Source organism: Nuphar pumila, chromosome 3 (genome assembly GCF_984573655.1).
Source record: "Nuphar pumila chromosome 3, dmNupPumi1.hap1.1, whole genome shotgun sequence".
NCBI lineage: Eukaryota > Viridiplantae > Streptophyta > Magnoliopsida > Nymphaeales > Nymphaeaceae > Nuphar > Nuphar pumila.
Genome location: NC_143251.1, coordinates 10,356,526 through 10,371,034, shown reverse-complemented (window position 1 = coordinate 10,371,034; position 14,509 = coordinate 10,356,526). Strand labels below are relative to the sequence as shown.

The 14,509-nt window shown below is 37.7% G+C and overlaps 1 protein-coding gene across 1 annotated transcript in view; it reads left to right on the top strand.

Annotated features, from left to right (window-relative positions):
- ALF4 (aberrant root formation protein) overlaps positions 1-11,078 on the top strand; it is a 31,488-nt gene extending 20,410 nt beyond the window's left edge. Inside the window, exons 11-14 of the mRNA XM_089998783.1 lie at positions 2,736-2,813; positions 3,105-3,305; positions 4,658-4,709; positions 10,799-11,078. Of these exons, the coding sequence (XP_089854909.1) occupies positions 2,736-2,813; positions 3,105-3,305; positions 4,658-4,709; positions 10,799-11,031 (564 nt within the window). The 3' untranslated portion in view covers positions 11,032-11,078. The remainder of the gene's footprint in view (positions 1-2,735; positions 2,814-3,104; positions 3,306-4,657; positions 4,710-10,798) is intronic.
- The last annotated feature ends 3,431 nt before the right edge of the window (positions 11,079-14,509 follow it).

The following is a 14,509-nucleotide window of genomic DNA, read 5'->3' as shown; positions in this document are numbered from 1 at the left end:
TTTTTGGTTCATATCGCTGACCCCAATTGTTTTGGGATGAAGGCGTAGTTGTTGTTGTTGTTGTTGTATCTTCAGGAGTTGCATAGTCCTCGTTTGGTCCACATCCATGCCTGGAGACACTGGTCTCCTGATCCATACCTATGTAACATGGTTGCTTCAGCACCCCCAAGGCACCTGTGTTGACATGGTGTGACATGGGTGTGGCACCCCCACACGGTTGGGTGCTATGTCATATGGGTGCGGGGGTGCGGCACTTTCAAAAACCTTGGGTGCGGGGGTGCGGCAGGGCAAAACTGTAAAAAATTATATATATATATATATAATTTTAAAGTTTTAACATATAACATTGTCATAATATCATTCATCATGCATGCAATATATCAACCTAAATATCAATCAAATAAGTAAATCAATTACACAAATCAACTTAAATATCAATCAAATAAGTAAAGCAGAAAAAAACTAAATTACATACCAAAAGTATATCCTACAATGTATATGACGATGAAGTAATGGATCTTAATAATTTTCTTCTTTATCATCAAATGCATCATTAGAAGAAATATAATATCAAGTCCAATGATGAGTTGTGGAGCCTGATTCATAGTTTTTGCCCTTACTGGGCTTATGTTTGACACCCTTCATTCTTTTATTTCTCTCTTGTAACTGTCGAAAAAGAGAAATAAAGTTTTTTGTTTCCTTCGGTTGTTTCTTGCTCGCGGTTTTCGTAACATCCAGCTCCCTGCTGAAAACAGGGAGGGGCTGGGCCCCTCCCCTGAAATCAGAGGGAGCAGGGAGGGGGGCTGGGCCCCTCCCCTGCCGACCCAACAAGAGAGCGAGAGGGTACCTACGACGAGGGAGAGGAGGTGGTGGCGTCGGGCTCCCTTGGCAGATGTCGGGAGGAGAGGAGGCGAGAGAGAGCGGCGCTGTGTGGGAGAGGAGAGGAGTGAAGAGGAGAGGAGAGGAGAGGAGAGGAGAGGAGAGGAGAGGAGAGGAGAAGATTACGACAAACCTCTTTCGCAACCCTTTTTGATCGGGCAACAGATTTTTTCATGTTAAAAAATTAGATGCAAATGACCCTGGGTGCGTTGACCACACCTAGGGTCGTGTTGACTGCACTAGGTGCCGCACCCATACGTGCACCCGTGTCGCGTCACGTCGATGCGGGTGCGGCACTTGCTTTGCCGAGTCCCTGTGACTTAGGTTGGGTGTAATCAATTGTGCACTTGACCATTTTGATCCAATTTTAGACTTGGTCAACTTTGACGAAGTCCAAAATTGATCAATTTTAAAAAACTTATAATTGTATTACTATAAATGCATTTTATAGAGTATATAGATGTACACACACATATATATATTATAATTGGACCACTGTAGTCATAGCCAAATCTTTATTCTGTGAGATATTTTTTCAATATCTGCTCTTATCATGCCTGTATGTATATAATCAGATCTGGTAGCATTTACCAATTCTGACCAGGGTTGGTTGGATAACCAACCCAAGACTGTGCCATAGTAAAAAATATTATGATATTTTATCTCCTGTTATAAACGTTCAAAACCTATGTCACATGGGTGCGGGTGCGGCACCCAGTTGGCCGAGTCCCTGTGACAGTTCAAAACATAGTTGATATTTATGTTATTGTTGGACAATCTCGAAACCAAAGTTTGTCAGTCCTAATGATGGTATTCAACAGTTGTCTACCTGATATGCCACTAGTCACATCGATTTCTACAAGCAATAAATGCCTGATTTGAAGACGGGATTTCTCATGTTTCTATATAAGACAAGCCTTCTCTCTCATATCTTCATCTTTGGAGTGCGTACACACTTGGCACACATGCAAACTGCACCATTATGTGCAATTTAAATTTAGAAAAAAATTAGAAATTGAGTTAAATTGGCAAGAATGTCCCTTCTGAAAACATTATTTTATGTTGAAGATTTATTGCATTTTTTTACAAAAAACCATGATAAATTCAATAAGATAAAATTGATTTATCATGTATTTTCCTTTGTCTATCAGTTTGTTCATTTACCTCAAAGAGACCAATAAAATCGGTGATATATATAACTGTCTTCAATAATCTTATGAATATATTGGCGATATATGACTGTCTTCAATAATCTTCCTTTTGTAAAAAGAACAAGTTGTACGAATGAAAGAAGTAAACATAAAGTTGACCATTTCAGACTGTCTCCTGATAATTAAAACTCCATTAGTTTTGTGTGGCTTCTTGCTTTTTGTTATTATAGGTCTTTAGTTTCACAATTTTTTGGTCTATTAAAATGGTTTGTCAAATTCTAGATGATGCTTTTTGCGAAGCATTTTTGCACTGGCACCTGGTTGCATCTCTATGTTCAGCCATTTTCATTGTGACATTCAAGTGCCTTGATTATAAGTCTTATCTACATCTCTAAGTTGGTCATACATTTCTTTATTTGTTTATCTTAGCCATCTTTTTCATTTTTCTTATAAATCTTATCTACACCACTAAGTTGGTCATACATTTCTTTATTTGTTTATCTTAGCCATCTTTTTTATTTTTCTTTCTCTCTTTGTCTAAGACACACCCTTATTTTTATGTTATAATTTACAAATTTTATCTTTCTCCATTTTAAGTAATTTGTTTCGCATTGTATCCTTTGATGCAGTATATTTTCTTATGCTGTTGCTTGTGTGTCTTTGACTCATCTATTCCTTTTTCTTTGATTTAAAATTTTTTTCCAGGTACTCTCTGGTCTTCCTTCTGGCCCAAAATTTGATATCTTATATGCTCTTATTACAAGTAGTAGTTACCCCTCAATGGTGAGAACTTTGCAATTTATGAGTGTGTTTGCCATAAATGCTGCATTCTTTTGTAATACTTGCTAACATGTACAACATGAGCATGCACACATGCAATGCATATGCATATGAAGTTTATCCATCCTCTTCAGGTTTTCCATGCATATACTGTGTCTTACCAGAGACTTACCTAGTGATTGCTTCCTTGTTGGCTATGCACATGCACAATTATGCACGCATTGTACTTGCATGAGTCGATGTATTACAACTGCCTTAGATGCAAAACCTAGTTATGATTTTGTTTCCATGTAGACTGCACTTCTCATAGATTTTGCTAAAGAGGATTTTGTGGAAAGCTACAAAAGTGCCAGAGGGAATAAAAAAAACATTCAAATGGAGGAGAAAATCATTCAAAGTTCATCTGATGGATGTCGTGGCACTCTTGACTTGGTAGAGTTAGTTTTAAAGCCTCCTAAAGGTGGTCCTCCTGCTCTTCCAGAGGATTCTGATGCGGTACTTGTTGTATAACCTCTGTAAATTTCCCAATGACACTTAGATTTATGTATCCAAATATCTTGCTTTTCCACATTTCAAAAATGCTTTTGTCATGCAAAGATAATCTGGTACATTCGTGCTTTGTAAATTAAATGTATGTTCTGTGAGGTCCTGAGTTGACATCTTGTACCATCTTGGAGGATTATAGATCGTGAATTCTTCAGTGCTCAAATCAATCACTTGATTATATCTTTGTTGGTTTGCACTTGGTGAGAGGTGATTTGAGCTGCTGTTTGGGTATCACCAAGGAATCTTTTCCTTTTCTATGGTATCAATATGTCACCAAGAAATCTTTTCTTCTTTCCTATGATATCAATATGCTTATTCTTTGCACTGTCTTTGCCATAATGAATTATTCTTTTATCTTATAGACTTATCTACCTACATATGTGATGTACGTGATCGTATTTTTTAAATGTGCGAGCTAACGCACACACACACATGCGTGCACACACAAGAAGTTATGTGAAGTTTGTGTAAGCTTTATATGTTAGAGGCCACGTGATGCCATTAATTCTGACATCCTTTTTAGTGATGGGATCTATGTTATCAAAGGCGGGACTAGGTGGCCAATTCATGGCCTAGTCGGTCCAGCTGCAGGCCTAATACCTAGGCAGGTGACTAGGCTGCAAATACCAATTTTACTAACTAGACAGAACAGACAATGATGCATACTGCAGCACTTGGATAGAAGAGTAGCATGAACAATGATGAAAAATTATTTCATGATTTAGGTTGCAGTCAAAGCAAGTGCTTGATTTTCCAGTGTTGCATGGTGGAAACCATTTTTGCTCATTGTTAAAAACTGAGGTCCCTTTTCTAATGTATGGTTTTAGGTCTGATTTAACACTTCTTTTTACCTCTGTTGGAGAAGTCAGCTGGATCCTCCTGTTTAATTTTGCTAGTTCGTAAGTTCTGTTCTGTGAATGCTGAATATGACAACCATTAGCTTTCTATGGACTTATTTATGTATCAATCAGTGCTGCTTTTATATTATATGTCATCATTATTTTTGGATTTATAACCCGAAGAAACCGCACCTGGCACGAAGACCTGGTCGCGCTGGCTCAGCCTGCCATACCTATGGTCGTCGTGCCGACAGCATAAAACTCCGAGGCTAGGACCCCTGCCCCCGGGGCCTATGCTACGCGTTGGCTTGCGCAGAGGGGTGACATCCATGGGAATCGAACCTTGACTGCCTGTCTAGCAGCCAAGGCCCCACCCACTATGCAACCCCCCTTGGGGCATGCTTGATGAAATTTGAAACCTTGTTTTGCGACTTATTTGACTGCTCTGAACATTATCTGCAGGTTGTATCAGCACTCAATTTCTACAGGTGTCTCCTTATCTTGGAATCATCAGGTAAAGATTGCCATTGAACACTTGGTTAAGGTGACCTTTTTTTACTATTCAGTTCATTATTGTTCTAAAATATGTAAATAGCATTCCCTAAATATAATCCTGTATTAAAGCACAATGGTTGTTAAAAAGGTACTTGTTAGGTGTTGGTATATGTTAACCATTTTATAAAGAGAACTTTTGTAGGCAGTTCCATGGTATGTTTTTGTATCTTCATTGTTGCCGTTCCACCATTTTGAAAACTGGGGGAAAAAAGGTTTTGGTTTCCACCATTTTGGACCTTCATGGAAACCAAAACTTTTCTCCCCTTTTGAGGACATTTTGATGTTTGTTTGGGGATGTTTTGGAAAAGGTGACGTGTGATGTACCATATTGAACATGAACCAAGGATTAAGCACAACCATGTATTATTCTACTTATCTAAATGCAAGTTATAAAAAAATGCATTAAGTCCAGTTACTCCCATCTGTTCTACTTGTCTAGTGATTTTGCATGTCTATGGCATGTGCATGTCCTGTAGAAGCTGTGTTAGCATAATTCATTCTTTTCCATTCATGCAGTACTGACTGGACTTGGTTCTGTTACATAAGGAATTATGCCCCAGCTTGCAATGGTAAGGATAACAGGAGAGGGAAAAAACATGTATGATTCATCACCACTTTTAGGGTTCCGCAAATGTGTGGGAAAGAACCTTTTACATGATTCACTTCCTCATACACTTTGGAAAGTGAATCTCATTTGCTTTTTTTTTTGCAAAAGCAACCAAACATAAAAAGTACCCTCATGAGAAAGTGAATCTCATTTGCCTTTGCAAATGAGAGTCGTTTTAGAAAGTGAATCTCATTTGTGTGAGAACTAATCTCATGAGACCTCATGAGATTCGAGTTCTCATGAGATTTAGAAAATGAATCTCATTTGCACAGTACCCCACGAGCAACCAAACGTACCTCAAGTCTTGTCGATTGTGCAACTTCAATGTTCTGAAAGGTGCTTTGCACCCTTCATTCTTCTTCCAGAATAGCGAATGGGAAAGCCAAAAGAAAGATTCAACTCTGATCTGGTGGAGCCTGTACTGCTGCTGCCTGCGCGTAGGTTGTCCCCAACTCCCATCCTGGTGTGTGAAGGGTTTTTTTGTTTCTGGAACAGACAGCAGTGTTTTGCTGATGCCTTAAATCAAGCGTTGTGACATGCTATGTTTTCTCCCCCATTACTAGTAGTTTGATGGGTCGCATACGTAACTCCACACATGTTTTGGCCGCTCCACCACACAAATAGCTGACATTAACAACCGCTGACCAACTAGACATACCAATAGTCACCAGATTTGTATGGCTACTTTGTGGTATCATGCTGTCTCTTTACCACTTCAATTAACCATGATGACACTGTCTACCATGAAAAATTTAGCGAATTCTGTTGAAGAACCCAAATTTGAAAAAGTGTGTTTATTGTAATTTTTGGGTCTGGATATCATATCAGACCTGGGTCCATATTATGTATAGTCTTTATTTCATTCTGAGTCTGCCCATATTGTATACTAACACATATTAATACATGGTTCTAGGTCACGATTTCAAACAGTCGCAACCTCTATTCTTCTCTTTCTTTCTCTTCTCACAAAACAGGTTCAGAGGGAAAATCTCACATGGTATCAAAGCAGAGATCCACCTAGGGTTTGAAAGGGGCTTCCAAAAGGTGCGACCAGAGGTTTGAGATCTCTTCATCTCTCTCATTTTTTCTTCACTTTCGATTTTCTTCATCTCTCTTTTCGTTTCTTTCTTGGAAGATTCACATCTCACGTGAATCCCTAACATGAATCTCTAAATCATCACGTGAATCGTAAATCTCTTAAATATTCTACTTCTTATCGTTGTATTCAAAAAAAAAATCACGTCTCACGTGAATCCATTGTTTCACGTGAAACCCTAAAGTCAACCCATTTTTTTATTCGTCTAGTATCCAGATCTGAAAACGCAATTAGTTTCAACTTCTGTTCAATGTGTGAGAAATTCCTATTGCGTCAATCTCAAATTTTATAAAAAAGAAGAAGGGAAAATTCAGATCTGATCTCTCTTTGAATCTGACAGTCTCTAATTGCTAGTTTCTCGATGGTTGCTCAGCTCCAAAAAAAAAAAGAAGGGGGGGGGTGATCAACAAACCTCTTTGGCAGTAGACTGGGCACTTTGTGAACACCCAAATGTCCTTGTTCAATTCTTTTTCCTTCATGGATTCTCATTCTTCTCAATCAAGTCTTTCTTCAAGTTTCCTCAATCAACTTGTTTTCGAAAAGTTAACCACCTCAAACTTCTTGATTTGGAAGAGACAAATCATTCCTTTTATAAGGAGCTAAGGTTTCTTAGGTCACTTGGATGGAACCACCCCAGTCCCACTAGAATTCGTTGCGAGAGAAGAGAAAAATAATAAAGGGGCAAGTTCAATTGTGTATGTAAAAAATGTAGAATATCTCAACTGGGAAAGGAAAGATCAATCAGTAGTTGCATACATTATATCTACATTGTCTCAAGAGGTTCTTGTTGCAATTTTTGACAATTGTACAACCTTGCAACTTTGGGAGAGATTGGTTCAGACGTATTCACAAGTTTCACAGGCGATGATGGTTTTTCTCAAGAGGGAATTTCAGCTGCTGAAAAAAGACTCAATAACCATCATGAAATATCTAAACAAGATGAAGACTATCACAAACCAACTTGTAGTTATAGGATCAGCAATGAGTGACAGTGATATGATGCAACAAACTCTGAGTAGATTGGGATCCGACTATAACATGATCGTCACTTCACTGATGTGCTTACCTGCCCTTCCTACTTTTGATCAGTTGCGAGCTAAATTAATTCAGTATGAAATGACTCTGAAGGGATTTTTTGAAGGAACCCACGCTCATGCAAATTCTCAAGAAGTTTTTGCCACAAGGGTGACTTATGGTCGAGGACGGGGGCGAGGTGGACAAGGGCGAAATGGACACGGCAGACGTGGTTTGCTTCCCACCCCAAATATGTTGACCCATGCTCAGGGACAAAGATCTATCCCCACTTGCTTTCTTTGTAACAAAATGGGGCATATCAAGGCGAATTGTTGGTACAATCCTGAAAATAAAGGAAAGACTCCACAGACAGAACCAAAAAGAAAGTTCAGCAATATCAAAGACAATGGAGAGATTAGAGATCTGTTGATATCCGCCTTGTCAGAATTGAATTTAAAGCAGAATGATCAAAGTGTGAAAATATCTCAAAAAAGGAGATAAAGTGTGCTATAAGCACGCCACCACCAATAGGTATGTGCACAAATGCACAAGAACACTGAGAACAAATGTACAATAAAGAAACACAAATACACAAAGGCATACAAAATATAAAGAATTTTTATTGAGAAGAGTGGAGAACAAAAGCTCCCAGAAGTGAGAAATACAAAAGGGGATCTCCCCTATTTATAAGAAGTAATGAGCCTTGGAGGGGCTCCACTAGCTGTTGGAGCCCCTCCAACGGTTAGAATTCTAATCGTTGGAGGGGCCCAACAGCTAGTGTTGAGCCCCCTCCAAGTTGACCTTAGTCAACGAAAAATAAAAAGAAAAAGAAAATGGAAAAAGTAAAAAATATTACAACATATTCATAATTATAAATATGCGCAAAAGGAGGGAAATGACTATAATACCCTTGTGGACTTTACAAAAAGATATTTACATATATCTGAAAATGGATACATATACATATATATATAACATATATGTATATGTATCCCTCTTTAGGTATATATTTATAAATATAAAGAGAGATATTTTAACACCCTCTTCCAAACTTAGGGCGCAATGACCGAAAGTTTGCCAAGGAGAAAGTTGAATCTGGGTGAGCAATGCGCTTTGGTGAAGAAATCTGCCAACTGATATTCTCAAGTCACATAAGGAAGGTCGATGACTTTTTGTAGATATGCTTCTCTATCATAATGGCAGTACATCTCAATATGCTTTGTTCGCTCATGAAAAGTGTGATTTTTAGCAATATAGATTGCACTCTTTTTATCACAACACAACTTTGTGAGTCCTTGAATTTGAATTCCCATGTCTTGCAACAACTGATGAATCCAGACAATCTCCATAGTTGTAGAAGCCATGGCTCGATATTCTGCTTCAGTGGATGATAACGACACCTTTTCTTGTTTCTTACATCTCCATGAGACCAGTGATTCTCTTAAAAAAATACAAAAACTTGTGGTGGAGTGACGGTTATTTGGGTCACCTCCTCAATCAGAGTCAGTATATGAAATTAAATTTAACTCAGAAGATGAGGAAAGGAAAACTCCCTTGTTTAAAGTTTCTCTTATATATCTGACAACTCGGAGAACGACACTCATATGGACGGATGTAGGAGCATGCTGAAATGGGCTTGCAGTATACACGGCATGAGAGATGTTTGACCTTGTGATGCTAAGATACATTAGAGACCCCACAAGTTGCTGGAGATCTGTGTGAGGACCCCACCATGTATCGCAGTCTAATAGGGACGTTACAATATCTCACATTCACTCGTCCTAATATTGTTTATTCAGTCAATCAAGTGTCTCAGTTTATGCATACACCGCGTACTGGACACATAGAGACGGTTAAGAGGATACTCAGATATCTGAAATGGACCATTGGGTACGGGTTGATATATTCTCCGCACTCGTTTGGCAAGGATGTGCGTGAACTTACTGTATATTGTGATGCAGACTGGGCTGGGGATCCTGATGAACGAATATCTACATCAGGATATTGTATGTTTATTGGAAGAAACTTAGTCTCTTGGAGTAGTAGAAAACAAAAGGCTGTCGCTAGATCAAGCACTGATGCTGAGTATAGATCCATGACTGCCGTTAGTGCCGAAGTCACATGGGTCAGGCATCTACTAACTGAAGTGGGAGAAACGATCTCTCGGTCTACCTTGCTGTGTGACAATCAAAGTGCTCTCAACATGTCATTCAATCCAGTACATCACAGTCGTGCTAAGCATATTGAGATAGACCAACATTTTGTAAGACAAAAAGTTGAAGAAAAAGAAATCGAGCCTGAGTTTGTTAATACTGACATATTTACAAAAAGCTTGACAAAAGATCGTTTTTGGATGCTTGAAGGCAAGTTGTTCATGGTTCAAGACCATGATCAACTTAAGGGGAGGTGAAAAAGTGTGTTTATTGTAATTTTTGGGTCTGGATATAATATACAGACCCGGGTCCATATTATGTATAGTCTTTATTTCATTTTTGGGTTTGAATGTTATACTAGACCCGGACCCATATTGTATAGTAACACATATTAATACATGGTTCTAGGTCACGATTTCATTATTGATAATGAAATCGTGACAGCCGCAGCCTCTATTCTTCTCTTTCTTTCTCTTCTCACAAAACAGGTTCAAAGGGAAAATCTCACAAAATTAAGAATAATCATGATGGAAATTTAACCATTTAGTCAAATTACTACCATCCTAATGGTCATGATATTTTATTTTTTCTTATTTTGTTGATTTATTCTAATTTGGTAAGGGGTACCAGTGTGGGTCATCAGACGCATAATCATTCAATCTACCTGGAGTTTAATAAAGCATAATGATGATGGTAATGGAAAATTCCATAGTGAAGTGAAATGTAAATTGTAATGCATTTCTAGTATCCAAGTCTAAAGCTTCTTAGTCTTCCTATGTAAACTTTCCTTGTGTGTTCTACTAACATCAGACTTTTTGTTTGCATAACCTGACTGGTGGTTGCATGATATAATCTCGTATGTAAACTTTCCTTGTGTGTTCTACTAGCATCAGACTTTTTGTTTGCATAACCTGACTAGTGGTTGCATGATATAATCGGAGGTCATGAACCATGGTTGACATTGTATGAAACTGTTTAGATGAATTAAGGTTTCCGTTGAGCTTGTTTCTTCGTTTGGCTTAAATGCTGCATGACATTCCTGTACTTATGGTGACCTTTATGGTTGGAGGATATTGAAACCTGTTGCAAACCCTTGTTGATGCTGATTTTACCTTTTCCGCTGTTGTTGATGACACTTCTTAATACTTGACAACCGCATTGTTGCCATTTGACTCCAGGGAAGACAAACTGCAGTGGCATCCTCCTTGAAAGCAAATTACAAAAGGCTTACACTGAGTGGTTTCTCCCTCTTCGTACTTTGGTCTCAGGAATCCAAGCAGAAAATGCAAAGGATAATAGTGAATTTGCACTCAGTATACAGAGTTCCTTGAATCTTATTCAGGTGGTGTTGTATCACTGCATTGAACTTGTTGAACATAATTTGAGAAATCCGATGCCCTCTTTGTGTTGATAATTTTATAAGACCTTTTATAGATTGTGCTATATACGCTCTGAGCCTCTGATTGGCAAGTTTTGTCTTTCAAACCGATGTGCTTCCTTTTGTTGTGAAATTGGTGATCTCTGATTTTGGTTTAAGAGGAGCTGCCATTGCAATGCCCATTTCCCAAATTATCTGAAAATTTGTTTTGTTGTTTGTATCATATTGTGATTCATTGATACCGTGTGAATCATAAGGTTGAAAAGAAAATTTTGATGGAATTGGATTCCAATTCTGCCAAATTCTGTGAATCCAAATACTCCAAGTGTAGCGGGTGAAGTTCGATAGCAATTTAGTGGGTCAGGCAGAGCTGCCACAAACAAGAACTGATCAGCAAATGAAATAAAACTTTAAATACTTGGAAGTGTGCTCGCCTTATGGATGAAGTTTATGATCCAAGTCGGTTGCATAACACAGTTGTTTAGATGGCTGCTGAACGTAGAATCACAAAGACAGTACCAGACCATAAAATTAGGTTAGCCACTTGGAACATAGGGTTTTTAACTGATAAATTAATAAATGTTATGTGTAGGAGAAAGATGGATATTTTATATCTACAAGAGGGATATTTTATGTCTACAAGAGACCAAATGAGTAGGTGAGAAAACAAAAATGATAGAACCTTGGGGATATAAGATTTGGTATACAGGAATAAATAGGAATGAAGTAGGGATTGTTATTAGTCGTGAGTTTAGTAATTGAGGTTCGTAGGAAGGGTGCTAGGATTTTACTTATTAAATTAGTATTAGGTGCGGATATTATTAATATTATTAGTGTTTATGCACCTCAAGTAGGTTTAGATGATTCCACTAAGCGTCAATTTTGGAAAGATTTAGATGGAGTAGTAAAAGGGACATCTTATGGAGAAAAGCTTTTCATCGCCGATGACCTTAATGGACATGCAAATATTAGTACGGATGAATTTGAGAGTATCCATGGAGACTATGATATAAGAGAAATAAACGAAAGTGGAGAAAAGATTTTAGATTTTGGTTTGTCCTATGATATGATCTTAGCAAACACTTGGTTTAGGAAGAGGGAGTCTCACCTAGTAACATTTAAAAGTGGGGTTAATACGAGTCAGATAAATTTTTTTCTACTTAGAAAGAGAGATATTGATTGTTGCATCGATTGTAAGGTTATACCGGGAGAAAATGTAGCTACACAATATCGAGTCTTAATTTTAGATCTTAGAATTAGAAAATGCCACAAAAGGGATAGACATAGGATAGATCCTAGAATTAAGTGGTGGGCAGTGAAAGGAGCTAAACAAAGAATGTTTGTAGGGCAGGTAGTTAAGGAAGCTGATTGATATCTCGAGGAGGATTCAAAATCAATGTAAAATAAGATAGTGGGTGGCATGAGAAATATGACTAAGGAGATATTGGGTGAGCCTAAAGGCGGTGCACCGCTAGGTAAGGATACATCATGGTGGAATAAGGATGTCAAATTAGCTATTAAGGTTAAAATAGAGTGTTATAGAAATCTAAGAGTCGTGATAACAAAGAATGAAGCTAAAAAAGTAGTTCAAAACGCGAGGGATAAGATATATAGGGAGGTTTATGATAAGTTGGATACCAAAGAGGGCGAGAAAGATATTTATAGGCTTGCAATGATGAGAGATAGGAAATCGAGAGATCTAGGTATGGTTAGATGTATCAAAGATAAAACACAAAGGGATTTAGTCAAAGAAGAGGAGATTAAGGAAAGATGGAAAGATGATTTTGATAAGCTATTTAATGGAAGTCATGCTCAGGATCTTGGAGACTTCTCCATTCATTTTCATGAGATGAATCACGACTTCATGCGCAAGATTCAAAAGAAAAAAATTGCAGAGGCTTTGAAAAAAATGAAATCAAGGACACTTGGCCCAGATGGTATACCCATCGATGCTTGAAAATGCTTGGGTGAAAAATGTTTAGAATGGTTGACAAATCTTTTTAACAAGATTTGACAGACAAATAAGATGCCTAATGAGTGGATGAATAGTACTTTGGTATCTCTATATAAGAATAAGGGTGATATACAAGATTACAAAAACTATCGTGGTATAAAACTCATGAGTCATACTATAAAACTTTGGGAGAGGGTGATTGAGTATAGGTTGAGGAAGATTGTCATGATACCAGAGAATCAATTTGGTTTTATGCCTGAAAGATCAACTATGAAAGCTATACATCTTCTTAGATAACTTATTGAGAGATATAGAGAAAGGAACAAAGATTTGCATATGGTTTTTATTGATTTGAAGAAGGCATATGATAAAGTACCTAAGGATGTTCTCTGGTGGACAATGATGAAGAAATGTGTTTCTCTCAAGTACATTAGTATAATTAAAGATATGTACGAAGTAGTAACCAATGTCCGCACTTGTGGAGGGGTGACAACCAATTTTTCTATAACGGTTGGGTTACATGCATTAAGCCCTTTCCTATTTGCTATAGTGATAGATGAGCTTACGAGATCAATTCAAGAAAATATGCCGTGGTGTATGTTGTTTGCTGATGATATTGTTTTGATTGATGAGTCTAGAGCTGGGGTTAATGCGAAGTTAGAATTATGAAGACAAACATTGGAAGCAAGAGGTTTTAAGTTGAGTAAAAGTAAGATAGAATATATGAAATGCCGATTTAGTAAGCAACGAAGTAGTGATGGGGTGTAGTGAAGCTTGGTGAGCAAGAAATACCGGTGGATGACTGTTTCAAATATTTGAGATCTATCATTCAAAAGTATGGAGAAATTGATGGAGATGTAAATTATAGGATAAAGGTTGGGTGGATGAAATAGAAAAGTGCAACTGAAGTGTTGTGCGATCGTAAAATGCCATTGCGGTTGAAGGAAAAGTTTTATAGGACGACTATTAGGCCCGCTTTACTATATGGTATGGAATGTTGGGCTGCCAAGAGACATCATATTCAAAAAATGAGTGTAGCTGAGATGCGTATGCTTAGATGGATGTGTGAAAATACAATAAAAGATAAGATTCGAAACGGGGAGATACGTAAGAAGGTAGGCGTTGCATCTATTGAAAATAAGATGAGAGAGAATCGTTTACGGTGGTTTGAACATATTCGGCGAAAGCCTAATGATGCTCCAGTTAGAAGGATGGAGACATGAAAAAATTTATTAGTTAAAAGAGGTCGGGGTAGGCCTAAGAAGACTTGGATGAAGGTGATAGGAGATGATATGAATGCTTTGAACCTTACTGAGGACATGACATTAAATAGAAATGATTGGAGGAGAAAGATTCATGTGGAAGACCCATAATGATTTTCTTTTTTGGTTTATATCGCCGACCCCAATTGTTTTGGGATGAAGGCGTTGTTGTAGTTGTTGTTGCATACATGTTGTTTACTGCAAGTACCAAAATAAGCAAAAATACCGTGGATCATTTCATAAAGGTAATGGAGCTCGAAAAAAGAGGGATTTGATATGAATTTTTTATCTCATT